The 26,054-nt window shown below is 37.0% G+C and overlaps 7 protein-coding genes, 1 long non-coding RNA gene and 1 pseudogene across 13 annotated transcripts; 5 read left to right on the forward strand and 4 right to left on the reverse strand.

Annotated features, from left to right (window-relative positions):
• Positions 1–70: 70 nt before the first annotated feature.
• On the forward strand, positions 71–2,848 carry LOC103851263 (hydroxyproline O-galactosyltransferase HPGT2). The gene is made up of 12 exons (XM_009128105.3): positions 71–494; positions 681–744; positions 814–863; positions 959–1,152; positions 1,240–1,300; positions 1,409–1,481; positions 1,556–1,679; positions 1,772–1,859; positions 1,972–2,022; positions 2,175–2,246; positions 2,334–2,446; positions 2,576–2,848. Exons 1-12 carry the CDS (start codon positions 361–363, stop codon positions 2,596–2,598), a joined length of 1,047 nt encoding a protein of 348 aa, XP_009126353.1. The 5' UTR covers positions 71–360; the 3' UTR covers positions 2,599–2,848.
• A 756-nt stretch (positions 2,849–3,604) lies between these two features.
• LOC103854817 lies at positions 3,605–4,265 on the forward strand (annotated as a pseudogene).
• Positions 4,266–4,944: 679 nt separating this feature from the next.
• Positions 4,945–5,742, forward strand: LOC103851272. The gene is made up of 2 exons (XM_009128116.3): positions 4,945–5,105; positions 5,284–5,742. The coding sequence occupies exons 1-2, from the start codon at positions 5,045–5,047 to the stop codon at positions 5,589–5,591; spliced, it is 369 nt and encodes a 122-aa protein (XP_009126364.1). The 5' UTR covers positions 4,945–5,044; the 3' UTR covers positions 5,592–5,742.
• Positions 5,743–6,959: 1,217 nt separating this feature from the next.
• On the reverse strand, positions 6,960–9,159 carry LOC117128204. The gene is made up of 2 exons (XR_004451425.1): positions 8,864–9,159; positions 6,960–8,826 (listed from the first exon to the last, which is right to left on the reverse strand). It is a non-coding gene; the product is annotated as an uncharacterized LOC117128204 (long non-coding RNA).
• Positions 8,887–11,747, forward strand: LOC103851281. Of its 2 annotated transcripts, none has more exons than XR_004451381.1 (3): positions 8,887–9,026; positions 9,171–11,071; positions 11,230–11,370. XR_004451381.1 is itself a non-coding variant. In XM_009128137.3 (3 exons), the coding sequence occupies exons 2-3, from the start codon at positions 10,876–10,878 to the stop codon at positions 11,562–11,564; spliced, it is 513 nt and encodes a 170-aa protein (XP_009126385.2). In that variant the 5' UTR covers positions 8,887–9,026; positions 9,171–10,875; the 3' UTR covers positions 11,565–11,747. The 2 variants fall into 2 exon arrangements, 1 of the variants encoding a protein (XP_009126385.2); XM_009128137.3 differs by having other exon boundaries at positions 11,248–11,747.
• Positions 11,748–12,402: 655 nt separating this feature from the next.
• LOC103851302 (protein PHOX4) lies at positions 12,403–15,468 on the forward strand. The gene is made up of 3 exons (XM_018653478.2): positions 12,403–14,587; positions 14,664–14,857; positions 15,124–15,468. The coding sequence occupies exons 1-2, from the start codon at positions 12,583–12,585 to the stop codon at positions 14,825–14,827; spliced, it is 2,169 nt and encodes a 722-aa protein (XP_018508994.2). The 5' UTR covers positions 12,403–12,582; the 3' UTR covers positions 14,828–14,857; positions 15,124–15,468.
• Positions 15,469–15,580: 112 nt separating this feature from the next.
• On the reverse strand, positions 15,581–18,089 carry LOC103851312 (calcium uptake protein, mitochondrial). Of its 2 annotated transcripts, none has more exons than XM_009128158.3 (7): positions 17,644–18,089; positions 17,503–17,570; positions 17,203–17,426; positions 17,040–17,123; positions 16,618–16,831; positions 16,086–16,382; positions 15,581–16,008 (listed from the first exon to the last, which is right to left on the reverse strand). In XM_009128158.3, the coding sequence occupies exons 1-7, from the start codon at positions 18,035–18,037 to the stop codon at positions 15,805–15,807; spliced, it is 1,485 nt and encodes a 494-aa protein (XP_009126406.1). In that variant the 5' UTR covers positions 18,038–18,089; the 3' UTR covers positions 15,581–15,804. The 2 variants fall into 2 exon arrangements, with proteins under 2 accessions (XP_009126406.1, XP_033135463.1); XM_033279572.1 differs by having other exon boundaries at positions 15,824–15,895.
• A 182-nt stretch (positions 18,090–18,271) lies between these two features.
• Positions 18,272–23,083, reverse strand: LOC103851323 (neurochondrin). 4 transcript variants are annotated; one of them, XM_009128170.3, is made up of 18 exons: positions 22,977–23,083; positions 22,633–22,852; positions 22,334–22,478; positions 22,089–22,225; positions 21,793–21,896; positions 21,600–21,695; positions 21,184–21,277; positions 20,794–20,914; positions 20,532–20,722; positions 20,205–20,296; positions 20,066–20,121; positions 19,761–19,850; positions 19,574–19,673; positions 19,301–19,405; positions 19,138–19,210; positions 18,856–19,019; positions 18,717–18,759; positions 18,272–18,592 (listed from the first exon to the last, which is right to left on the reverse strand). In XM_009128170.3, exons 2-18 carry the CDS (start codon positions 22,823–22,825, stop codon positions 18,540–18,542), a joined length of 1,857 nt encoding a protein of 618 aa, XP_009126418.2. In that variant the 5' UTR covers positions 22,826–22,852; positions 22,977–23,083; the 3' UTR covers positions 18,272–18,539. The 4 variants fall into 4 exon arrangements, with proteins under 4 accessions (XP_009126418.2, XP_033135374.1, XP_033135371.1 ...); XM_033279483.1 differs by having other exon boundaries at positions 18,281–18,592; positions 22,633–22,837; positions 22,977–23,078; XM_033279480.1 differs by having other exon boundaries at positions 18,281–18,592; positions 22,633–22,892; positions 22,960–23,073.
• A 456-nt stretch (positions 23,084–23,539) lies between these two features.
• On the reverse strand, positions 23,540–25,901 carry LOC103851331 (homeobox protein knotted-1-like 5). Its single transcript, XM_009128181.3, has 6 exons — positions 25,292–25,901; positions 24,646–24,766; positions 24,363–24,562; positions 24,155–24,286; positions 23,935–24,074; positions 23,540–23,846 (listed from the first exon to the last, which is right to left on the reverse strand). The coding sequence occupies exons 1-6, from the start codon at positions 25,817–25,819 to the stop codon at positions 23,831–23,833; spliced, it is 1,137 nt and encodes a 378-aa protein (XP_009126429.1). The 5' UTR covers positions 25,820–25,901; the 3' UTR covers positions 23,540–23,830.
• Positions 25,902–26,054: the final 153 nt, after the last annotated feature.

Genomic DNA, 26,054 nt, shown 5'->3' on the forward strand with positions numbered 1-26,054 from the left:
AATAACCACGCTTCTAACCTAAGCAACATAAAATAGAAAAATAAATAATAAAAACATGAGATTTTGAGCCCAGTGGGCCCAAGTAGTTTAACTTCTGTGTCGACCAGAGTGTTCAACTGAAATCGGAATCATGTCGGGATAACCAATCTCCGAACACCACACAAACAAAAAAACGGTTCCTCTTTACTACAAAAATCAAAATCCGAACAAGGAAACATATTTAACAAAAACTTATACATCTGTTACTTCTTTGTTTCCTTTCCTTCTTCACTTTCTCTATCCTGAATCTGAATTCGTCAACTCTCTTGCCTCCGAGCTCTCTCTCTCTCTCTCTCTCTCTCTGTCTCGCCGTGGATCGAGATGGAGAGCTTACCAACGACTGTATCGTCGAAATCAGACAGGAGAGGAAGGTCTTCCAAGTCTCAGAACACATCCAAGCCTTCTCTCATCATGGCCTTCTTCTCTTGTCTCGCTTGGCTCTACGTCGCTGGCCGGTACGTTGCCTTACTCTCATTTATTCTAGATTTGTTATTATCAATGCGTAACGTAATCTACATTATAGATTCTCTAAGAGGATCACATAGATCTCCCACAAGCTCAGATTCAATAGCTGGATCCGTTTATCAATTGATTCTGATCTCTCTGTTATTGTTATTGTGTTGTTGTTTGTTACGGTTTAGGTTGTGGCAAGATGCGCAGCACAGAGTCGCACTCAACATTGTGCTTCAGAAAAATTTAGAACTGGTTGGTCTTTCTTCTCCTTCTCTTTAATGATTTAAGTTCCGTTCTCAGTGATGTTCTTGTGGAATGTAGAGGCCTAAGGCTCTTACGGTTGATGACAAGCTGATGGTTCTTGGATGCAAGTAAGCTGATTTTATTTTATTTATTAGTTCTGATAGGATAGTGTTTTATCATCTGCATGTGCTACTAACAGAAGATGTAACTAACTGTTTGATAGAGATCTTGAGAGGAGAATTGTGGAAACTGAAATGGAGTTGGCACAGGCGAAGAGTCAAGGCTATCTTAAAAACCAGAAGAGTCTTTCTTCTGCTTCTTCAGGGAATAAGAAGATGCTTGCTGTGATTGGAGTTTACACTGGCTTTGGGAGTCACTTGAAGCGCAATAAGTTTAGAGGCTCTTGGATGCCACGAGGTAAGAGTAATACTATCACCATCTTTGTTTGCTTGCTCATCCAACAATGATTTACTTTTTTTTTATAAACATTTTCTTCTCGTTTAGATGACGCTTTGAAGAAACTTGAGGAAAGAGGAGTTGTCATACGCTTTGTGATTGGTCGGAGGTTTTCTTTTCCTACTCACTTCACTCTTCATTTCTTATGATTTTTTTTTCATGCTTTGTTTCATCATATGGGTGATAATACTGATGTTGATGCTTTATAAATTTACAGTGCTAACCGAGGTGATAGCTTAGATCGGAAAATTGACCAAGAAAATCTTGCAACTAAAGACTTTTTGATTCTTGTAAGTAAGAACAACTCTTTTGCTTATGCTCGTTGCCTGCTGATTTGAATTTTGTTCACTGATGTGGCTGTTAGGAGAATCACGAGGAAGCTCAAGAAGAGTTGCCAAAGAAAGTGAAGTTTTTCTACAGCGCTGCTGTTCAGAACTGGGATGCAGAGTTTTATGTCAAAGTTGATGACAACGTTGACCTTGATCTTGGTAAATACCTTCCTCTTCTTGCAAATCTACATTTTTGATCCAATCATGATATCAAACAATGTATCTGTGTGATAAAAAAAATGATCTAACAGAGGGGTTGATTGGGCTACTTGAAAGCCGCCGTGGTCAAGATGGTGCGTACATTGGGTGCATGAAGTCTGGAGACGTGGTTACTCAAGAGTTCGTATATACTCAACCTTCTTCGGTTAACATAGTGATTGAGCATTACAAGCTTTTGACGTAAAACACATTCTCATTTCCATATTACATGGGTTGCTTTCTTGGTGTTCAGGGGAAGTCAATGGTACGAGCCTGAGTGGTGGAAATTTGGAGACGACAAATCGTAAGTCTCTATTAACTCAGAGTCTTCTCGTTTATGTTTCTACTGAAGATGGAATCTCATTTGTTATTTAGCTCGACGGTGAACAACCAAATGGGAGAGACGAGAATCCTTTATGTTGTCTTTACTCAGTTTCTTTGTTTGTTTTATTTTAGGTACTTCCGTCATGCAACTGGTTCGCTTGTAATACTCTCCAAGAATCTGGCTCAGTATATCAATATAAACAGGTTAGTTTTCCACTATAATCTAGCTCAGTTTATATATCAATATAAACATACTCGCTTCATAATCATTGCTGTTTAATATAAATGCAGTGGATTGTTGAAGACATATGCCTTTGATGATACTACCATTGGATCTTGGATGATTGGTGTCCAGGCAACATATATAGACGACAACCGCCTTTGCTGCAGCAGCACAAGACAAGGTATATAAAATGAATACTAGTCTCTCACAAATATAACTGTTGTCATGGTTAAATGCTTAGGCTTTACGAAGCAAATCATTTTGTTTTAGTAGCTGCTTGATAACTGATGAGAATCTTTTCATATCGCAGAAAAAGTGTGTTCCATGGCATGATCAATGCGTAGTTCCCTTTTCATCACATCCACACTTTGAGGAAGTTCTTGGAGCTGACTCCAAATTTATAGTTCTTTTTGGTACAATGAAATGAAAGTATGATTAGGCCATTTATTACAGTTTGTGATTAGTGCATACCCCTTGAGCTTTGGAGTAAGATAATTGGGGAAAATGGTATAGCTGTGAATTAAGTATTACTTTTCTTGTTATTCATCATTCGTCCGTCTATTACATAACTTTTTACCCCGAATCTCAGCAAAACTATATTGATAGTTGGCCCCAAAAAAAGGCTTAATATGGAAGGATATGAGAAGTGTAATGTAACAGAACATATCAATCCTTTACCTATCATACGGTTAAGACCATACTTAGAATGCAAGTGAGGGCGACGATCACTTGTCCAGGTGAAGTTGGCGTCATAATGATGTCATGTGGTGGCTTCATGGTCCATATGAAATCCAGCACGACTGACGAGAGTGTCCTTAATAATGTAATCCTCTCCTTTCAATTGCCAATTGCCAATTGCCCAAATGTTTCATAAACACATGGGACCTTGCCATTTCATTTTATATACCAAAATCGTGTGTTTCGTTTCATGTTTGTTTAGTTGACCACATGAGACTGATGAATATGTTAATTTATTTTGAAAACATTAGGAAATGAGAAAATAGATTAAGATGCTCAACTTATCATGTTCAGAATAAAGAGGTTTTCATGTTCAACTAGGTTCGAGTGAATAATACTAATAAGAGTTTTGATATAGCCGACCCAAAAAGGGTTTTTAATAGTATAGATTTTAACAAGTTACTAAAGTTTTACCGAATTAACGTGTGGAACTAACTAACATGGTCACTTTGCTTTCGTCAAGAACGTTGAGATATTTAACAAGATATTTTAAGTACATTTTTTTTCTTTTTGAGCCCAGTAAATTAATTTTCTTCTCATTTTCGGATTTAACTTACCTAAGTATTATTTGGACTCAAATCAATAATTCAATGGTGGATAAATAATTGACCGTATTAACAACATTGAGGTCAAAGAATTAGCTTCAGTCCTTCTAACAAAACAAAGTAATAACGTTAACCCTTGTAAGTGCAAATTTCAGTACACAAAGTTGTCATGCGCCGGTTTCCAGTCAGTCACACCGGTTGCAACCTCGTTGTTGTCGACAACCGGTGACATATGTCTCCTAAATGCCGGCAACTTCATCCTTCCTAACGTAGACTTCGTTTTCAAGTACGTGTGGGATACGAGCTTCGACCTCAAAGTCATCGATTGGTGTAATCGTCTGCAATTAAATACTATACCGGAAGTTTTTCGGTTTAATTCAGTTTGGTTCATGTTAGTTTCATAGTTTCTTGAGCTTGCATATGAAACTGATACATATCTATGTCCGAATCATCTAGCTTGAAATTAATAAAGATTAAAGAGTCGTTTTTCTGTTTTAGTTTTATTTGTTATTTATTAATTCACGTAGACTTCGGTACTTTACGGTTCTTACTGATCGTTTCGTCCACTCAATGAACAGTATACCGGGCTTTGACATTATGCAAGGTTATCACAAGATGATAGGTAAGAAGTGAATGACACTCAATTTATCAAAGACATTTGACTGAGGTACTTATGATAGCAAACCTTGCTGAAGCCGTCAACATATATAAAAATAGAACTAGCACGACTGAACATTTTAGAATTGGTGGAAAACGTTTCTATCATCTGACTATTCTTGTTGTTTCATTGGGTACTTTAAAGGGACCACTAGCTTTTGTTGAAGAGGTTCCTTAACGCCTAGCGTGTCAACAATTGTTAGAAACGGTTTCCACACAAACCAAGCCTGCAGTTAAATCTGTGTGTTTGTTTATGATTATATATTTATAGCCTAATTAATTATGTTAAATTTAATCAATAGTCATTGTAATAATAAATGTATTTAAATTTTCTTGGAGGTTAAAACTGGTATGTATATTTGTAAAAAATTTACATTAAAAATTCTAAATATGATATTTTTTTGTAATAAAAGGTGTCCGAATAACATTTTTATAAAATGGAGGGAGTAGCATATTTAAACTATGAAATGAGTGAGTTGTTTTCTTCTTCTTCTTAATTTATCTTATTTGCATGCACAGTGTTTTAAACTCTATTTTTCAAATAAATTAATTAGCTTTGACTTTACAGACAAATAATTAGCTTTGACATCTAACAGGCAAATGAACAAAAAAAGTTAATAGCAGCTGACTAGCTGTAAGAACAATTTTATAGCAGCTGAATAACCGTTACCCATTTCTTTCTTTGGTCAACATAACCTATAACTCTACCAAAACTTTTTATTGTATAAAAAACCCCAATATCTCCCTATAAATAACACTAACATCACAATTGAGCTGCCACATTCTCACATTCACTAATTAAGTTTCATATACTCTGATAAATATCCAAAGATCAAACCATGGCAACAAACGCGTGCAAATTCCTTTGCCTCCTTCTCCTTTTTGCCTTCGTCTCCCAAGGTATAGTGTTATATATATACACTTATATAGAACAACAATATGTTAAAATCTTCACACATTATTAGATATACCAGGTCTAGTTCGTTTAAAGCTTACACTCTTTTTAACATAACAGCACGTAATATGTATTCTATAACTAATTTTTCTTTCATAATTTTTTTTCCCTTGGAAAATTTAGGATTTGGGTGTTCTAGATCCTTTAGTGATATATCACTAAAACAATCAAAAACCGGAAAAATGGTCAAGAACACACCAGAGTGGGAAGTGACATTGACGAACCCTTGTTCCTGCACAGGCACTGACATAACGTTGACATGTGACGGTTTCAAATCGCTCACACCCATCGACCCTTCGCAGATATTGGTAGCCGGTGACGAGTGTTCGCTCATCAACAATTTATATGGCGAAACTGACTTTGTTTTCAAATACGTATGGGCCGAGGAGTTCGATATCAAGATCAAGTCGGGCGAAATAGCTTGCTCTTAAATTTTCTGCCCTTGGTTTAATTTGGTCTTTGTCCATGTTTGTTTAGTTACTTGAGCTGATGAGCATGTGAAGCTGATGACCATTATTACATATATATTGTCTGTATCATTAATAAGATTTAGGCTAATAAAGATACTCGTTTTATTTATGAGTTTTATGTCATTTATTGTAGTTATTGCATTTGATATTCTGCTGACAAAACATTTGTAACATTTTGTGTGTTTGTCGTTACATTTTTCTAAGCCGCACTTTCATCTAAGCCCTTCAAAAACAATACTCCTTTCAGCTGCAGTGTTTGACCACACTTTCATCTAACACGTTTGATTTTCCGTTTGGTTTCAATACAAATAATTTTATTTTTATTTTTTCGGTTCTAGAAATATCAGATTTCTCGGTTATTTACAAAATTCAGTTTAGTTCAGTTATTTTGATTTTCGATTTGGTTGGAATAGCAAAGTTAGGAACCGGCTAATATCCAAAAAAATATTTGGATTCAATTTGGTTATGATTTTTCCGATAATGTTGGATAATTTGTTTTAAAGTTAAATATCGAGTAATTTAGGTTGCTTGGATAAAAAAATTGGGTAATTGATCATATAATTTAAAAGGGAATTTAATGAAACAAACTCTCAACTATAATGCCATCCATATTAAAACCCTCAAGTCTTTTAAAGCTAAAATAAATCCTTAACTTGAATCTGTTAGAAAACTTAACCCTCCATTTGTCAAACGTTTACTTTTCTTCTTTAAACCATTTAACTGAAAATAAAATAAAATACACCACATCTATTAAATAATAGAAACAGCAATTTTTTTTATCAAAAACTACACAAAGTTTGGAGGTCATCAACGCACAACAATAAACCCTAGAATCATAAAAAGTTGAACGGGAAGTAGACGATAGAGACAGAGATTGTTAACCTGAGTATAACACATTTGTCAAGAACATTGACTTATACATAATTTATTTGTGTTGATGCAGGACAAGTGTCTTTAGACTATATGTGAGTGGATATTGTGATGTTCATTTGCTTTGGTAAAACCAAGTTACACTACAATATGCTCTCTTTGTTGGGCATACTCTATTTTTTTTTGGTGAAATACAGTGCTTTGTTTGTGGTAAATTCATGTTATCTGGATATATATTGCATGCAACCAAACTACATGTGCTTTAATTTTTTTTTTTTAAAAACTTGTTCTTTTTATGCTAATATAGATGGCTCGTTGTTTTTTCTATTCAAATGGCATATGGACAAAAAATTGTTTGGGTTTAAACGTCTTTTTAGACGGAGGGTTATGTTTCCTAACATATTCAAGTTAAGGATTTAATTCAGTTTTAAAATACTTGAGGGTTTTAATATTGATGGCTTTATAGTTGAGGGTTTATTTCATTAAATTCCCAATTTAAAATATATCAGATGATCAATTACCCACATATATACATAGTTGTTTATGAAATTTAGTTTAATTTTGGTTATTTTTGTTATTTTGGTTTAGTACATTCTTTGGTTCCAGATGCATGTGTCTATCTAAGCCTACTTTCATCTATGTTGATAAATTTGTCAGCGTACACAGTGCCGGCCCTGGCAAAAAATCAAGGAAGCATGTGCTTCCGGCCTTTAATTCTATCACAAACATTTCAGCCCAAAAAAATGTTGTAAACCACTTCAGTTCGACTGGATAGAGGTTAGTTAGTTTAAGTAACAGGTGCAAAGTTTGACCAACCGGCCAACACTTTCTATTCTTTTTATTAATGTAACATTTAGTGGCCCAAAAACTTAAATGTTGCTTTTGGCCTACCAAAACTCAGGGCCGCTACTGAGCGTACATACATAGTTTTCCCCCTGGATGATGCAATAGAAAACAGTAAGCACGTTAATTAGACCCGTCAGCTCCAGGGTCAAACTATGTTGCATCCATTAATTTCTTTTGCTATTACTACTTTCTGATTCATGTATGTCAGTCAACAAGGTTATTAGGTTTCTTGCGTCTCAAGCAAATGACTTTTCATTTTCCCAAGATATTGATGTGGGCATCTTTTTGTGAAACCTTTCGAGTTGCATACATAGTAACATAAATGTTACTAAAGTAACCGACGTCACCAGAGCTAGCACGAGTGAACATCTTACAGTTGGTGGAAAAGCGTTTCTATCATCTGATATTCCTTTTGTTTCATTGGGTGCTTTAAAGGGACCACTAGCTATTGTTACAAACTGTTTCCACACGAACCAAGCCTGCAATTAATTATGTGTTTGTTTATGCTTATATCCTAATTAATTATGTTTTATATAATAATCTTAATTAATTGTATTTGATTTAATCAATAGTCATTGTAGTATTAAATATATTCAAATTTGATTGAAAGTTAAAACTGGTATTATTGTAAAACGCTTACATTAAAATTCTAACATGAAACTTTTATAATAAAAAAGTGTCAAAATATTATTTTTTATAAAACAGAGGGAATATCATATTTAAAATTTTGAGATGAATGCGTTATTTTCTTCTTTTTAATTCGATCTTATTTGCATGCCCAGTATCTTAAATTCCATTTTTCTAATAAATTAATTAGCTTTGACTCTAATTAATTTGCATGCAAGAACAATTTAATAGCAGTTGAATAACCGTTACCCTACTATTTTGTAAACCATGTTGATTGCAACTTGCTAAGTAGATCAAAGAACACATCCTTTATAAAAAGTTTTTTTTATTTGAATAATTTAACATTCTTTCAAAAAGAATAAAATAACTGTTACCTACTTCTTTATTTGGTCAACATTAGTTATAATTATACCAAAATTTCTTCTAGATATTATTTACCAAATAATTTATAAAAAATTTGATTGCATCGTCATTGTATTCATTCTCAATAAAAGCATGACTTACTAATAAATATGACATTGTTTAAAATTAATTATGACATATATATATACATTTTTGTAATTTTGTATTTAAGATAAGATTTTTGAAATATGCTAATAACTAATTGATTGTAATTAAATTAATATAATCAAATATAACACTAAAATGTAATAATAGAAATATAAAAATATTTAATATACATATCTATTCATTAAGAAAATGTAAATATAGCATAGTCAAAATTAATTATTGTAAATTAATTTTTACTAAATTTAGTCAACTCAAAGTCAAAATAAAAAATAGCGTTACAGAAATAGCAAATTATAATTTTTAATCATAAAAGATATTTTATTCTATAAAATAAACCCAATACCTTTTTTTTTTTTTTTTGTAACCTATAAACCCAATACCTCCCTATAAATAACACTAACATCACAATTTATCATCCCCATTCTCATACTTACTAAGTTATATATATTCTCTGATAAATATATATATCCAAACATCAAACCATGACAACAAATGCATGCAAATTCATTTGCCTCATTTTCCTCTTTGCTTTCGTCTCCCAAGGTATAGTTATACAATTTTCGCACATTATTATATATAGCAGATCCAATTCGTTTAAAGCTCACACCGTTTTTAACATAACATCACGTAATGTGTAATTCTATAACTAATTTTCTTTCATAATTCTATTGCCCTTGGAAAATTTAGGATTTGGGTGTCAAGGATCCTTTGAGGATATATATCTGAAACAATCGAAAACCGGAAAAATGATCAAGAACACACCAGAATGGGAAGTGAGAGTGACGAACCCTTGCACCTGCACAGGCACTGACATAGTTTTGACATGTGTCGGTTTCAAATCGCTCACACCCATCGACCGTTCGCAGTTATCGATATCCGGTAACGAGTGTAAGATGACCAACAATCTATACGGCCATAGTGACTTCGTTTTCAAATACGTATGGACCAAGAAGTTAGATATCAAAATGGAGTCGGGCGGAATCGCTTGCTCTTAAATTTTCTGCCCTCAGTTTAATTTGGTATTTGTTCATGTTTGTTTCGTTGATGAGCATGTAAAACTGATGATCATTATTATATATATATATATATAGAGAGAGAGAGAGAGACTAATAAAGATGTACACGTTTTATTATTGAGTTTTATGTCATTTTATTAGTCGTATTACTGTTCACATTTTGGTGACCAAACAACTGTAGTGTTTATCGTTTTATTTCTCTAAGCCACACTTTCATCTAGGCCGTTAAAAAAACAGTACTCGTTGCAACTGCATTATTCGATCACACTTTCATGATCATCTAACTATCTAAGAAATGATCAACATACGTAGTTTAATTTCTCCATGAATGACAGTACAAATAAAGACAGTAACCACGTAATGAGCAAGGAGATAAAACACCTTCCGCTACTTTAAATGTCATAAATGGAATTGAAGATGTGTCGACCAACTTTGGTTTGATCATTTAATATAAGTGTGTTTCAAAAAAAAAAAAAGGAATTGAAGATGTGTTGACCAGCCATGAGCCATTTACAAGCAGTCAACAAGTAATTAATATACATTGCCAACGGGTCTAAAAATACTCCATTAGTTTCGTAATAAAATATGTTTTGATTAAAAGTACAAAGATTAAGAAATTTATTTTGTAAAAGAAAATAATATTAAAAATATAAAAATTTAAATCAAGTTAACCAATATTCATGCAGTAACATATTATTAGTCAATCAATTTCAACAAAATTAAAATTATCTTAAAAAAATATTAATTTTATATTATCAAACATCAAATTTTCTATATCAGATACTCAATCGGTTTCAAAATAGTTATTGTTTTAGAGTTTTGCACACAAATTAAGAAACTAGTTAAATACTCAAATTTATCCTTGTTTAACCATTATAATTGCATAACATTTATTGTTTATCTTAGTTTAATTAGAGGTAAAATAGAGAAATTAATAGAAAATTACATTGAAATCATAAAACGACACTTACTTTTTAACAAAAAATTTATGTTACAACGACAATTAATTTGAAAGGGAAAGAGTTTTTAATATAAGTCGTTTTAGAGAAACTCTTTTGTTCCATATTATATGTCGTTTTCGGTTTTCTATGTAAAATTTATTAATAATTAATGTTGTCTGACCAATGATAATATATCTTCTATTTTTCTATTGGTTGAATTGTGGTTAGGTAAATAATTAATGATGTTTTTGTTTAGAAAATATAAGAAATTAATAATTTTCTTAATCTATGTGCATAGCTGTAACACAACTTATATTAAAAAACGGAAGGAGTATTACAGAACTGATGGAGTATATTTAGTTACAGGATTGTCGTTTCTTTATTAATTGTGTTTATATAATATAATATAGTTCCAATAAAAAGTTTATAGATTCTAATGAATTCAAGAATTGTAACTCTATTAGTTATTAATTACGGAAGCAAGAGACTTAACGTTAACATTAACACACGCAATGGCTATATAAATTTGACCGATTCGTTTCTCATTCTCCATCTCTTAAAAACAAAAATCACAATGGCGTTTGCTCATAAGTATTTTGTTATGTTTCTACTTCTATCTATCGTTACTCAAGGTAATGTAATAGAATCTTTAAAGGCTTTTTGCATATATCTCAGAAATTTCATGCGTTTAGTGCATATATGTATTCTTAATATCCAGTCATCATCATGGGACAATATCTCCATTTTTTTTCATATACATATAGAGTTACAAAACTGATAAAAAAAAAAGGACAAATAACCAACACAGGACACTGCCGCTGCCGTTCCACCGACCTCCAGATCGGCGGGGTGAGGACCGGGAGATATATTGCCGCACAACCGGAGTGGAAAGTGACGGTGGTCAACACGTGTAACTGTCCTCAGAAGCAGGTGATTCTCACATGCGAAGGGTTTGCTCCTGTGAATCCTGTCAAGCCATGGCTACTTCGCCCACAAGGAAAAGCGTGTCTTTTGATTAATGGAGAAGTTATGCCAGCTGGAGGCACAGTTGAGTTCGCTTATGCCGGCGAGCCTTACATCTTCAGACCCGTCAGCTCCAGGGTCAAAATAAGTTGCATGAATTAATAATTTCTTTTGCTATTACAACTTTCTGATTCATGTCGGTGAACAAGGTTACTAAGTTTCTAGCGTCTCAAGAAATATGACTTTTGTTTTTGCCAAGATATTGATGTGCCCATCCTTATTTGTAAAACTTGAGTTACATACAGAAGAGGTTAAACATTCACAGAGAAACAAAGTATTATATCATTTCCTCTGCAATTCCTCATCTTCATCTCTGCTTGACTTGCGAATGCGATCATTGTGTGTCTCATGGTGACAGCACGTTGCTCTTTTTGGTTTTTGCTCTTAAAAGTGACAGACGTCACCAGAGCTGTTGGGTATAAAAACCAAATCAGAGAAAAAATACTTATTGGGCCAACAGAAGCATAGGCCTTCTTATAAAAGCCCATATGTTATAATAACCAAATTGGTTTCAGTTTTCAAACGTAGCATTATACAAATTCTTAGTCAACGTTTATGGTAGAATTAAATCGTCAAAATACAAATCTTAGTCATCTCTTCCGCTCTTAAATTATAGGCTTATAGCTTTAAAATTGGAAGCCTTCTGTTCTGGATTCAAATTTTCATAACCATAGTAAGCAAACGAAACAAATAAAAATACTAATAATTGATACAGCAAGCTAAGCACATTAGCTAATCTAAATTCTTTTTAAATAGATTAAAGTTGGAAAGAAAAAACTTTTCCACATTTCCAGCAAAACACAACGAAGACTTCCCTTCTGGTCGGTCCCAAAGACCATGCCGTCCAGCAAACGCACAACGAAGACTTTCCATCTGGTCCCATTTCCTTACCATTTCGTCCGTCCCTTATGATAATAATAATAATAAATTACAACAAACAAATTGTGTATATTTATTTATTTATTAAAAAACACTATTTTATTGGGTGGATTAGGGTTCACTCCATTTCTCTCGTGTCGTGTCTTCTCTTTGTTTGAATTATCAACATTTGTTTCATTAAACGCTTCTCCTCCTTACAACAAGTCAACACCTTTTCGACTCCTCTCTGTTTGATTCCTTAATGGGAAAGCCAACGGCTAAGAAGACGCCAAAAGATGCTCCCGGCGGCGGCGCCAAGTCAGGTAAAACCAACCACCGCTCTGCTTCAAGAGCCTTCGACGAAGACATGGAGATATTCATAAACCGAGCAGCCGAGCTCAAAGAAGAAGGAAACAAACTCTTCCAAAAGCGCGACAACGAAGGAGCGATGCTGTGTTACGACAAAGCCGTGAAGCTTCTCCCCAAAGACCACATCGATGTAGCGTATCTCCGAACCAGCATGGCCTCTTGCTATATGCAGATGGGGTTAGGCGAGTACCCTAACGCGATTAGCGAATGCAATTCGGCTCTCGAGGCTTCTCCTCGGTACAGCAGGGCCTTGCTGAGACGCGCTCGTTGCTACGAGGCGTTGAATAAGTTGGACTACGCGTTTAGGGATGCGAGGATTGTGCTGAACATGGAGCCTGAGAACGTGAATGCGAATGAGGTTTTTGATAGGGTGAAGAAGGCGTTGGTTGATAAAGGTGTCGATGTGGAGGAGATGGAGCAGAGCTTTGTGGATGTGATGCCTCTTGGCACAGCTCGTTTGAAGAAGGTTGTGAAGAAGAGTAAGAAGAAGAAGAAAGAAGATGAAGTTAAAGGGAATAGAGCTGTTGTTGAGAGTCCAAAGGCTATCATAGCAGAGACAAAGGAGGAGAAGAAGAGAACTACTTTCAAGAAACAGAAAAAGAAGAGTGGTAATAAGGGAGGAGATGAGAAGGTTGTTGTAATGGACAAAGAGGTCATTGCCTCTGAGATTGTCGAAGGAGGGAAAGAAGAGACAACGGTTACTAGGACGGTTAAGTTGGTCCACGGAGATGATATAAGGTGGGCGCAGTTACCGTTGGATTCTAGTATTAGACTTGTGAGAGACGTAATCAAGGATCGGTTTCCTGCTCTAAAAGGGTTCTTGATTAAGTATAAGGACACAGAAGGTGATTTGGTTACTATCACCACATCAGATGAGCTGAAGCTCGCTGCTTCTAATCATGATAAGCTTGCTTCCCTTAGATTATACATAGCAGAAGCTAGCCCTGACCAAGAACCAAGTTATGATGGTGCTGAGAAGGATGTGAAGAGAGTGAGCAGCGTTGCGGATAGTGGAAGTGTTGGAGAGTCTTCGTGCTTTGAGAACTGGATCTTTCAGTTTGCGCAGCTCTTCAAGAACCATGTGGGGTTTGATTCCGACTCTTACTTGGACCTACATGACCTTGGGATGAAGCTCTACACTGAAGCGATGGAAGACGCTGTAACCGGCGAAGAAGCGCAAGTGCTCTTTGAGATAGCAGCTGATAAGTTCCAAGAAATGGCTGCGCTAGCTATGTTCAACTGGGGGAACGTCCACATGTCTAAAGCCAGGAAGCAAGTCTCTTTCCCCGAAGATGCTTCGAGGGAAGCTGTGATAGAAGCGGTTGAGGCTGCGTTTGTGTGGACGAGAAACGAGTACAACAAAGCTGCTAAGAGATATGAAGAAGCGGTTAAGATTAAACCTGATTTCTACGAAGCTCTTATCGCGCTTGGACAAGAGCAGTTTGAACAAGCAAAGCTTTTGTGGTACCATGCGCTCAAAGGGAAGGTGGACATAGAGAGTGAGGTTTCTCAGGAGGTTCTTATGCTTTACAACAAAGCTGAGGATAGCATGGAGAGAGGGATGCAGATTTGGGAAGAGATGGAAGAGCGTCGTCTTAACGGTATCTCCAAGCTGGATATGCAGAGAGCGCTTCTGCATAAGATGCAGCTGGATGGATGGTGTAGAGAAGGTGCAGATGAAGAGACGGTGGAGCAGACGGCTAATATGAGTTCACAGATTAATCTCTTGTGGGGCTCCATCTTATATGAACGGTCTATAGTGGAGTATAAGCTGGGGCTAACGACTTGGGAGGAGTGTTTAGAAGTTGCAGTTGAGAAGTTTGAACTAGCTGGAGCTTCTGCTACTGATATAGCTGTTATGGTGAAGAATCATTGTTCAAGCGAGAGTGCACTTGAAGGTAAATAAGAGTAGTAAACTTTGAAGAAGTCACAACCAATTGTTTTTCTGATATCTTGCTTTTGTAATAACGGCAGGTATGGGGTTCAAGATTGATGAGATAGTACAGGCGTGGAATGAGATGTATGATGCTAAAAGATGGCAGATGGGTGTGCCATCTTTCCGGCTAGAACCGATGTTCCGGAGAAAAGCGCCAAAACTGCATGATATCTTGGAAAATGTATTTTCTGAGTCTGCTTGAGGAAATATTCTTCTCATATGTTATCATTAGGTAAGTAAGTAGTGACTCATATCCGGTTCACATCGTCTTAATGTTCTGTCTCTGTAGTAATCTTAAGTTGTTGGTTTCTCATGAGTAGAATGCTATTGATAAACCATTCTTTCTGTGGAGCATGAACTAGGGAGTAGTAGGTAGATTTCTCCAGTCTTGATTAGTTGTTTTATTTTTTGTACAGTTGTGAAGCTGTCTGTGTTTTTTATCTGGATGTTGTTTGATGGAAAGCTGATCTTATGAATGTTTTCAACAATGTATTGTAGGCACTTTGTTTGTTTGGGAGTAGTGTTCTCCCTTTTGATTTTTTGTGTGGTGGATATCGATCTCCACGGGATATACTCTTGGCTTCTGCGGTATTCATATGTGGTGGCTGAGAATGATTGGGATCCAGTCAAGAGAAGAAGGTTATAAATGGTGATAACTCTCTTCTCTTCAGATTTGATACAACATATTGGTTGTTTGTTCTTTTTGTTATGTTTGGTTCTATACAATAGCTGTGTAATCATTCTTGTTCACTGTTGATTTGGATTAGTGTCTTTAAATTGGTGATTGTTGTATGAATGTTTGTACCTTTACTTCAGGTTTGTTTTTATTTTTTTGGTCAAATACTTCAGATTGTGATATCTTCAGAAGAAAAAGAATAATGGATATTTCAGATCTGCCAGATGTATTTTTTGGTGTTGGAATAATGGATAACCGCACACTTCTGTTGTGGCTAAATATATAAATGGCAATGAATATATAACTAATTAGGCTCGGATTACAATTTAAAAGGAAGGTTCATAGGTCCAACAACTGTACAAAGATTTATTCAGACTTCTTTCTTACACAACGTGGAGTAATCAAATCTCTGGGCTCACTCGTATGAACCCAAGAGACGCACAAAAACAAGAGTCTTCGAGTTTCATCGGTGAGCCCCAAAGAGAAACGCCCTTTGCTTTGCTTTACGGAGAGGAACACTTGTTAGAACCGTTCCATCCATCTGAGAAATACTGGCACAGTCCCTTGGCAATTGGCTGTGAGATATCCTTCTCTCTTCTATGTAGAACCCTCAGAAACTCTTCCACACTCAAATTCCCATCTCTATTCGAATCAAACACATGAAACGCAATCTCTATCACATTGTCTGACAATGATACTCCACATACCTGTTCAACGCACAAGTTCAATAAAATGCAAAAACTAAACTGTGTATAGAGAGAACCATTAGATGTTGAGGAGTCACCTGAGAGGCGGCTCTTTTGAAATCTTTCATTGTAAGTAAACCATTAGCTTTGCCATAAGCGAAAAGAGCAAGAGAGAACGGCCCAAGTTTACTGCGTAGCTCAGCAAACTGTTTGAATTCCTTTAACGAGATACGGACGTCCTGGAGATGCGCGTGTTCGCTCAAATCCTCTACTCGATCAAGCAGCTTGCCCAAATGGCTTGCATCAGCCGCAGCCACCATCGACAATGCAAAATCTTTGGCTGATATAGTTCCTCTTCGTTTATAGTCATAATGTGCAAACTCCAACCTCAGCATCTATATATCAAGATAAAGGTCTTTATCAGTAAAACAACAATGTTGATCCATGTATCATAAACTAGAGTCTACTACCATCTTAAGCTGCATAACTCTTCTACCATCTTAGCTAATACATGAGGCTATAACAAGACCTTCTTTCTTACTAATAACAGGGATTAACTTATTGAGAACAAAGATGGTTCACAGAGTACAACAAGAGAGATGGATAATCAAAGGCTTAATAGTTACTTACTTCTTCAGTCAGGTCTTTCAAAAACTGGGTGAATTTATCGTGTCTAAGTTTGTCACTGCCATCTTTTCCAAAGAAGTATTCAACCAAGCCACCATCCTCGACAGAGCCAGACATATTTAACCCAGCTCGAAGGCCATCTCTGTGGCCAATGCCTTGTCTATGCTGAGATCTCATCAGACTCATCACTGTCTTAAACTCTTCCTTGTCAATCTCGCTATAAAACAAAAAATCTTTAATCAGAAGCAGCACAATGAAAGAAAAGCTACAAAGGATAGGAAGCACTGACCAGAGTTGTTTAACATGACTCAGAGCGTAAACTCATAAAGAGACTTCCAAAGATCCCCACACAATATGGAGCAGGAAAAAAGTGAAAGTTACCAAAAGTACGATTGAACTATTTACAAATTAGAAAGACTACTCACCCGTTGTTGTCGGTATCAAACATTTTGAAAGCCACGGCGAAGCTTGATTCAGGAATGCTGAGTAATGTCACAAAGAAGATATACCTGTTCCCAAACAAAATCAATTTCAATTTCGAAAAAAGAAACAGAGAATGAATGGTTTGGTTATGTTAAGCAAACTCACTCTTTGAAGGAGATAAGACCATCGTTGTCAACATCAAAGAGCATGAAAAACTCGGACGGAGAGCATCTAAGCTCACCGGGGTTCCTCTCCCCAGTCAAATATCCTTCTCTCACGAGATGAGATTCTGATGGAGGAAACACAGGCACAATCGCTCTCATCAAATCCGCTGGTTTCATCAGCAATTCTCCTTTAGACGTACGAACAGATGCGAAGTACTCAAAAACCTAATTATCATTCACAACAAACCTAATCAAAATCGTGTTTGTTTCTATCGCCTAAACATAGAAAGCTTTAACGCACCTTTTCAGGAGGACTCTGTAATCTCAAACGCTTCTCGTAATTGAAGAAGATCTTCCTTCTATACGCATCTGCTTTCAAGAACGAATTAATCAACTGAGAAATTCAAAAAAATGGAATCAATGAGTTAGAAGCGTCGCTGACCTCCGAAGATGAAGCGAGAGCTGTAACCAGGCAATGCCAATTTCGGGATGAACGATCTCGATCTCGATCTCGGTTTCAGATCGCCGTCAGAGACGGAGGTCGATGAAGAATCAGCTAACGAGAACAAATTAATTCCACCGAACAAACCAGAAGTCGAGTCAGAATCGGAGGACCAGTACAGAAACCCTAAGCCGGAGCCAGCTGCAATCCCGGAGATCCATTTAGCGAGAGAGCCGCCAGGGACGGCGCGATTCGACGGAGCGGGGGAGGGGGAAGAAGATTCCGGGAAGGAAGATGCGAGTCCATGGATCTTCCTGAGTCGTTGGATGAGAGGGAGAGATCGGGAAACGGACGGTAGAGATGAGAGTGCTTTGGAGTGAGATAAGGCGGGCATGATGATTATCTGTTTTTTTTTGTTTTTTTTTTCAGATCCAGCGAATAGGATTCGTAGCGCTCTTGAGACTTCCCATAAAGACTATATTTATAGATTCCAAGACTCGAAAACGCGTTTGTTTTTTAAAGTTTGGGTCTGGTATGCAATAACCGACGTCGTTTTGTAGATTGTCAGAATCCTTTCTAAATTTAGATCTTTTCATTTTTTAGATTTCTCAAATTTTGGAAAACCATAAACTAAAAAAGCTTAATAAGCCTCAGTATAATTTTGTATCAAAAAACTACAAAACTCCTCATGAGACAAAACATAAGAAGTTATAATGTTCCTCCACAGTGTAGATAATACAACAACTTGAAACTGAAAAAAAAAAATTGTTTGCTTAACAGTAATACTATGTTCTATCTCTAGAAACCAGCAGCATGAGTAGCAATACTATGTTCTATCCCCTAGAAACCGGCATGAGCGAACAGGTTGCGAGTCATTGCTTTATGAGTCATCGCTCTCAACGGTTGTGCTTCTTTATGGTGGGGAACCGATCTCCCCACCGAGAGTATCCTGTTTCATAATCATCATAATGTTACAATCAGAGGAAAGTGAAAACTAATGCTTCTTCTAATCAGTAAACAATGAAGCATTGGATAAAAAGTGATCTGAAATGGGAAGGATATCGAAACCAAACCTGCTGCTATGATCTCGAGAAGATCGGCGGTATCTGACGTACCCTGCAACGATAGTGGTTATGCATCATCAGTCATCTAAGAATCATAAAATGAGAGTTTTAACAAGAGACTACATCGAGTACAGGACACATCACATACCTGGCCAGATGAGGGTAAGCTTCTTGCAATGATCCGGCCCAGACGATCCAAGGAGCTACCATCGAAACCAGGTTGCTTGAGCAGCGCATCCTCTGATGTGAAATCAAAGACCAGGGAACAGATGCTCGCAGCCATCATCACTACGGATGCATCCTTAGTGCCATCTGTAACACAAAGGAAGAAGGAAATTCACAAGTTAGAAATATTTAGAAACACTCGTATCATCAACATGCTTAAGCAAAACATAAACAATGAAGCTTTTGATCTAAAGATTAGAACTACCTGCCCAATACACCAAGGCTTTTAGTAGCCCGGTACATGTAGACATTTCTGGTGAAAATCTGATTTGCTCCCTCTGTTTTCAACATTTACAAGTGTAATTATCATCTGAATAAGTTATGTGGAAAAATGTAATCAGGTCTTATCTTAGGGAGAAGAGGAGTACCTTCAAAAGGATGTTCATGACTGTATCACAAGCCAAGAAGATACTTCCATTGTCCTCTCCATTCTGACCATCGGACTCGATCAGTTTTACCAGGCATTCCACAACCTGTATCGAAGAAATATTAGAGAATTCCATATGAGATTATATACAATAGAATCTCACTCTGAAACATATTTAGGTCAAGCAGGCAGAAAGATAATGGATTTCATCAAGCACAATGTCAAGTGTCAACTAGCATCGGTGTAAGAAAATTTATAAATCGAAGTTACTCACCGCTACATAGCCTCCTGAAGAAGCCAAGAGTCTACATCCTTCATCCTTCATTGTTATTTGGCAAAGCATTGGGAGCAAGAAGCAAGTCGACAAAAAGGGCCTGTCCAAACAAAAATTGTCAGACCAAGTTGTCTTGAGAGGCATAAGTTAACAGCGTTGTAATAGAGAGTTTTAGGGCCGATCAAACCTGGACTCCTCTTCGCCCTCAACTGAAAGCATATAATCCAGAAGATCTTGGACCTGCTCTTTGCATGCGTCAGGAGTTTCAGCGAGATAGCTGTTGAAACACACAAAAAAAAACTTCAGGGAATGCTAACGTGATGGAGATTGTTCTTCCATTTAGAGTACTCAAATTTCAATAAAGCAGCAAATAACGATCACATGAGCAGAAAACTTACCAATCTAGAAAGGAAATTATTTGACAGAAAAAGAGAGATTTAAGAAGAAACAAAAAGAACGGTAATTTTCAGAATAACGACTGTTTATATGTACCTTCCAATCACTCGCACAGATGCAAGAAGATCATTTCCTCTTTTTTTTCCATGTTCCTGTATGAAACAGAACTACCATTACAACAATTTCTACACACAGAAAGACAGAGACAAGGAGTTCCATGTTATAAGATATATACCTTTGCATCTTTCAGATACTCGAGCACCACTTTTACTGTCTCGTCAAGCGTCTTAATCACCTTGAGGAAAACGGCTTCATCACTTAGAGTACCTGGCAAAATCAATATGTAAACTCCAGAACTTTAATACAGGAAAATGGCTGACACGCATTATGTCAACTGACGAGCCAATATTTTTCAGAAATAACAGCGAAAAGATAGAAGGACGTTCAGAAAATAATGTCTTTGAACATATACATAAAATAACGGAAAGGTTTATAGAAAAGGGGTCGTACAGGACAGATTAATAGATATGAAACATTTATAAGACAGGATCATATGCAGTACCTTCATTTTCACCAACAGTTGATATATACTTTATGATCTTTTCTACCAAAGAAAAGGCGATAGCCAGATAACGTTGCTTCAAGAGATGTTCTTCAACAGTTGAACTAGGAGCTTCATATTTCATGTATGCGAGCTCGTTTGATAAAACAGAAATCTCAACATGTGATGACTCTAAGACCAGCAGAAGACACCTACAAAAAGAAATCAGAATGATTGTTATCTGGCTGTAAAATGTAGGTCAAGTGTGTATCCTTATGCTTACCTATCAGCTGGAAGATAATCCTCAACACTGGGTAGTTTTACTCGACCAATAAGCCACTTCTCACCCAAAATTGACATCATACTTTCAGCCAGAATCAATGCGTGAAGCTTTTCCGAAGGTGCTACACATTTAAACAAGACATGTTTCTTAAGTATCTTGAAAGCTTCAATAACATAAATGATATAAGCAAGCATATCAATGACATGTGCCGCAAAGTGACATTTTGAGCAATAAATGGCATCATTTTCTTTCATATGAGATAACAAGAGAGGATATATATCAAAACATTAATAGGAAAAATGAAGGGTTGACAAGAAAAAAAAATGGCATAAATGGGTAAGCCCTGTTTAGAGACTTAATCAAACTACTAAAAGATCTCTTTTAACTCACCAACACGATTCTGCAGAATTGACACAACACCTGTGCGCATGTAGTCTGCCCAATTGTTGTCTGGCATGGAACGGAGAGGTTCATGAAGAAGTGCCTACACATAAGAAGTTCTGTGAGAAAGATATAAACAGATTTGGACGTAAAAGGAAATAAAGATGTAGAGCTTATACAATAGAAACGTGCTATGAATATGAAAAAAAGCAATAAGAAAATGAAAGCCATAGTCATCAGGATGACAGTTGTACTTGTATCATCCAAGCAAAAGAATGTAACAATTTGGTATCTCGATTTTAATGGAAAGAAAAACTCAAACTTAAGAAGCCATGAAATTATTACACCATGCTAGTAACTACAGCCCAAAACATAGCACCGTTCAATTATAACTTTCCACAGAAGGTAAAGGAGTAAAAACTTACAGAATAGTCAGAACAGAATATTGCAGACAGTAGATGGAGTGCTTCAAACTTCAGGGCATTGTGCAAGACTGCAAACTGTCGCGCAACAGCAGCAACCTGAACAACAAATAACATGACATTTGGACTCCAACTTAAGAACAGGAGCTTTAGTAACTATTAAAAAAAAAAAAAAAAATCAAGTAAGTAGACTCACCACCAAGGACAGTTCAAAGAAGCGTTCAATATTCATGCTCTCGCTGGAAATCTTACAAACCAATAGCTGCAGAATCTTTATAGCAACCTCCATAGCATGTGAGCCTGAATAACATTCGACACATTAGCTTTCAGGGGGAAACTATTCTCGAATCCATCTACCCTCAACACATGGCATGTTTTCTTATATATGATCAATCCCCCAACAGGAACTCACCGCTAATCCAAAGAGCATTCACTAATTTCTAATGTGCAGTATATAAACCGCGAAACAATGTAAGGGAATAAAGAAATTACCATCAGGTAGATCAGACATCTGTGGAGCTATCACTCTCAAGCCTCCTGAGTTGACCAAAGCCATGACACCAGCTTCACAAGCCGTGGACACCAAATACAGAAGCTCATAGCATTCTTCGAGAATGTTAGTAGCTGGTCTGAAATTTCCAAAAGCCAATGTGTTAAGCTTAAAGAAGTCATACTATGCAAAAGCGAGAAAGACGCAGAAGCTATCACATTTTAAAGAATGAGGCGATCTAACATACCGTTTCGACATGATTTCGAGAATAAGAGGAATTCGAGAGACCATATCTACTGAAGAAGCTATCTCCGGAACACGGCAGAAGGCAGCAAGAACTGTAACTGACAGCCGCAGATACACATCACGATTTTCACCTCCATCGCCACTACCTGCAAAACTCAAAAATTCAACTCCAGAGAGCAACAAACCTATGTAACTAACTACAGATTACTATTTTTACAAGCTCGGTTATGTTGAAATTCTCAATCGAAGCTGCTATCTACCGAGGGAAACTAGAGAAAGTAAGTCGAGATTCTGCTTTACCTGTGCGGAGAAGGCGATCGAGAAAGTGAATACCGACGGCTTCGTAAACCTTCTTGAGGGAGACTAGATCATCGTTCTTGCAGAATTTGGTGACGAGAAGTAGACCGGCGAGCCTCTGCTCGTCCCTCTCCCCTTTCAACAGCTTAAGGCAATCGTCAAGCGACGGAGATCGTTCCTCTTGCGGCTCCACCATAATCGCCGAGCTGGACTGGACTGGGCCCTAACGAAGTCGAGATAATAATACAAAGCTCGTTTACTCTAGAAACTCAATAGCTTAATGCGATCAAAGAGCTACTGAAAAAAAAAGCAAACGGGAGAAGCTAGGGTTTAGGGTTTATCGTTACCTGCGAACGAGAGAATCGACGACGACGGAGTTTCTAGAAAACAAGGAGAAGGCGCTGGACCAAATCCAATTTTTAATTTCTCGTTCCTAAACCGCCTCGGATATCTGGAAGTTGCTTTTATATAGACCCTTGACCACACGTGTCTTTGTTACTAAAAAGTAAAAACTTTCTTTTTCTCGGCTACTAAAAAGTAAAAACTAGTTACTCTCTTTCACATTTGATCCAAAAAAAAAGTTACTCTCTTTCACATTTTAAAGAAAATATTTTTATTCAGAAGTATTATTGAATCTAGAGATAATTAAATACAATTCAACAAATCATATAAAATTTTATAAATATAACAGATTATACAATATCAATAAATATAAAGTTGCATAAAAATTAAAATGACATTATAGAAAAAGATACAGTGCATCAGTATCACTAACAAACGTTGTTGTTTACTATTCACGATTCTATCGCAAACGCTGTCATTATGTAAAAAGCGTCGTCCTTCGACCATACGCAGCTGAAGTTGCGGAAAGCTGATTGCATTTATACAAAACTATGTTTTTGTTTCAAACAAATGATTGAATTGTGATGAATATTGTTTGATACTAATGAACCATAACAATTTACAAACAAAAGATTACACACCCAACGAAGCGTTCAATACAAGACGCCATAAACAAACAAATCAGATAACTTCCAAGAACTACTTTATATACACATAAACATAGATTTCAAGCCAATACAATCCGGTTTTATAAGCAAACCGGTAACACCTATACATCTTGCAACCATGTCTTATATATCCGGTTCCCTTGGATTCACGTGGCAAGTATCATCATCATCTGGTCAGCCACGAATGTCCCCTACGACTTCCCGGTCCTGAGTTTGGTTCATAGAGAATATACATTGACCGGTTTTGATGAAATTGAACAAGAGAACAACTCTATCTATGTTATGATTGTTTTACCGTTTACGTTTGTTCTTGGAGGGAGTAGATGATGTGGAAGAGTTGCTGTTCCAGTTCCTTTTCCTCTGGTTGATAAACCAATTGTTAATCTGCTTCAGCTGCAAACCGGTTTCTTCAACCAGTTTCGCCTTATCTTCCTCCTACAATTCAAAACCAAAGCAAGAATCAAAAACCGCTATTGAGAATGTTATTAACAAACTTTATGAGATGAGGCTTTTACAGTTGGGTATGGCCATTTGGCGTGAGTTCGCCACCACTCTTTGAGTACAGAAGTTGTATCTCCGGGTAACTTTCCCGCCCTTCTCTTCCTCATTATCTCCTCTCTTATGTCCACAATCTTCTCTTTGAAACCCTATAGGAGCACACATGATAGCCCAATGCGTTTCAGTTTAGTGTGACGTAACATGGCAATTTGAGTAAGCAGTTACCTGTTTAAGCTCATGCTTCAGTTCTTTCTTCACACGTTCCAGCAAGGATCTCTCCCGCTCTGTTGGAACAAGAGGACCGAATCCCATCATGCAATCTGAACCGTCCAAACTTCCATCAAACATGTTCACCTCGCTCTCTACTTGATTATCATCTTCATCATCCGACATTGTCTTGCCATTATTTTCACTTGGTGAAACTCCTACAACCACACACAATACAAAATCATAAAGACACCCCTAAAGAGAGAAGAAAAAAATTGATTTCGGATTGAGACACACTTACCCGTTATGGATTGCAGTGACTGCTCAATCTCCCAACAAGCCGTGATAGCTTCCATTGCATGGACACAAACGTGGTGTTGGAGTTGCTCTTTAAACGAACATAAGAGAACAACATAATGTGACTGCATCATCATTAAAAAAAAGAAGTAAGATTCTGACCCATAAGGCATACAAATAGAACCATACAAAGCAGATTATGTTTTCTTTATAGTGGACAACAAAAAACTCAGAGGAAAGCAGACAAACAACAAGCCATCAAGAAAGAAGCTTTATCCAACAAGTACAACTTATTCTAGTCAAAGAAAGTTCATAATTCGAATCATTTATAGCCAAAAAGGAGCAAAGATCAAAATCCAATTCAAGACTCAAGAAGAAGTTTGGCTAATGTGAAATCCCCACTAATGTTGAATATCGCTCAAAGTGTAAAGCTTTCGTATTTTGCATGAACTGAATAAAAAGAGAACACATTACTACTGCTAAGAAGACAATCTCCAGAGAAGAGTACACTCTAAAACTTAAAAAAAAAAATATCTGAAACTTCCAAAGAAGCAAACTTTATGAAAGAAGACAAACACAACCATTGAATCAAAGTTGATTAATGTCAAACTCAACGACCACGAGTTCCTTCTTGTATTTTCCAAAATTACCATGAAATGATCAAGCTCCTTGTTATCCATAACCACACCAAGAGTGGAGTACTTAGCGGCGACGGTATGCAACTCGCTGAGCTGCGCATCGATCCTCGGAATCTGGTCAACGGGAGTCGCGACCCTAAGGCAAGCCACGTGAGCCGCCAGGAGCTGCTCGAACATCGGATGCCTCACAATCGCCGCCTTGCAGCTCGCGCTCTTCCAATCCTCGCCTCCTCCGTCGGCGTTGACTCCGTCGATGACTTCAGGGGGGCCTTCCCCGGTGTTTTGGATCTCGGAAGAGTCGAAGGAGAGCCACCGTCGGTTCGTAGCAGCGGCGGCGGAGGAGCTGTCTCCGCCGCGATTCGGAGGCGCGAAATCGGAGTCCGCCGTGGCTGCGGCGGGAGGGAGGTTGAGGAAGGTGGCGGTGAGGAGGGACGGTGTTTCGGAGAAGTGAGGCTGCGGGTGTTGGTGGGATTGATCGGAGAAGTGTCGGAGAGGAAGGTCTTCTTGCGGAGGAAGGAGGTGGGAGCTGGTAAACGACATTGTTTTCCTGCGTTTTGGGGATCGGAGAAAAGACTTCTCTCTCTTTCCCTTAGTAGTGTGTTAACTTATTATTCCTCAAGACCAAGTGTGTCTTAATTAACCATGGATATTTGACCCTCAAAAAGTAAGAAAATTAACCATGGATATTAAACTGCAAATAACTTTTTAATAATTTTATTTTCTCGTGCACAAAAAAATAATATTTTTTTCTTTTGGATATTTTGGTTTGGTTTCA

This window comes from Brassica rapa, chromosome A01 (genome assembly GCF_000309985.2).
Source record: "Brassica rapa cultivar Chiifu-401-42 chromosome A01, CAAS_Brap_v3.01, whole genome shotgun sequence".
Lineage (NCBI taxonomy): Eukaryota > Viridiplantae > Streptophyta > Magnoliopsida > Brassicales > Brassicaceae > Brassica > Brassica rapa.

Coding starts and splice junctions, on each gene's coding strand:
- LOC103851263 (XM_009128105.3), top strand. CDS start 361: ATGGAGAGCTTACCAACGACTGTATCGTCGAAATCAGACAGGAGAGGA. Junction 745..813: donor TTCAGAAAAATTTAGAACTG/GTTGGTCTTTCT, acceptor TGTGGAATGTAG/AGGCCTAAGGCTCTTACGGT. Junction 1,860..1,971: donor GGAGACGTGGTTACTCAAGA/GTTCGTATATAC, acceptor CTTGGTGTTCAG/GGGAAGTCAATGGTACGAGC.
- LOC103851272 (XM_009128116.3), top strand. CDS start 5,045: ATGGCAACAAACGCGTGCAAATTCCTTTGCCTCCTTCTCCTTTTTGCC. Junction 5,106..5,283: donor TTTTGCCTTCGTCTCCCAAG/GTATAGTGTTAT, acceptor TGGAAAATTTAG/GATTTGGGTGTTCTAGATCC.
- LOC103851281 (XM_009128137.3), top strand. CDS start 10,876: ATGAATTCAAGAATTGTAACTCTATTAGTTATTAATTACGGAAGCAAG. Junction 11,072..11,247: donor TCTATCTATCGTTACTCAAG/GTAATGTAATAG, acceptor TAACCAACACAG/GACACTGCCGCTGCCGTTCC.
- LOC103851302 (XM_018653478.2), top strand. CDS start 12,583: ATGGGAAAGCCAACGGCTAAGAAGACGCCAAAAGATGCTCCCGGCGGC. Junction 14,588..14,663: donor AAGCGAGAGTGCACTTGAAG/GTAAATAAGAGT, acceptor TAATAACGGCAG/GTATGGGGTTCAAGATTGAT.
- LOC103851312 (XM_009128158.3), bottom strand. CDS start 18,037: ATGCCCGCCTTATCTCACTCCAAAGCACTCTCATCTCTACCGTCCGTT. Junction 17,571..17,643: donor CTCTCGCTTCATCTTCGGAG/GTCAGCGACGCT, acceptor TCTTGAAAGCAG/ATGCGTATAGAAGGAAGATC. Junction 16,009..16,085: donor TCAAAAGAGCCGCCTCTCAG/GTGACTCCTCAA, acceptor TGCGTTGAACAG/GTATGTGGAGTATCATTGTC.
- LOC103851323 (XM_009128170.3), bottom strand. CDS start 22,825: ATGGTGGAGCCGCAAGAGGAACGATCTCCGTCGCTTGACGATTGCCTT. Junction 22,479..22,632: donor CGATCGCCTTCTCCGCACAG/GTAAAGCAGAAT, acceptor TGAGTTTTGCAG/GTAGTGGCGATGGAGGTGAA. Junction 20,122..20,204: donor AGTATCTGAAAGATGCAAAG/GTATATATCTTA, acceptor TGTTTCATACAG/GAACATGGAAAAAAAAGAGG.
- LOC103851331 (XM_009128181.3), bottom strand. CDS start 25,819: ATGTCGTTTACCAGCTCCCACCTCCTTCCTCCGCAAGAAGACCTTCCT. Junction 24,767..25,291: donor AGGAGCTTGATCATTTCATG/GTAATTTTGGAA, acceptor ATGATGATGCAG/TCACATTATGTTGTTCTCTT. Junction 24,075..24,154: donor CCAAATGGCCATACCCAACT/GTAAAAGCCTCA, acceptor TTTGAATTGTAG/GAGGAAGATAAGGCGAAACT.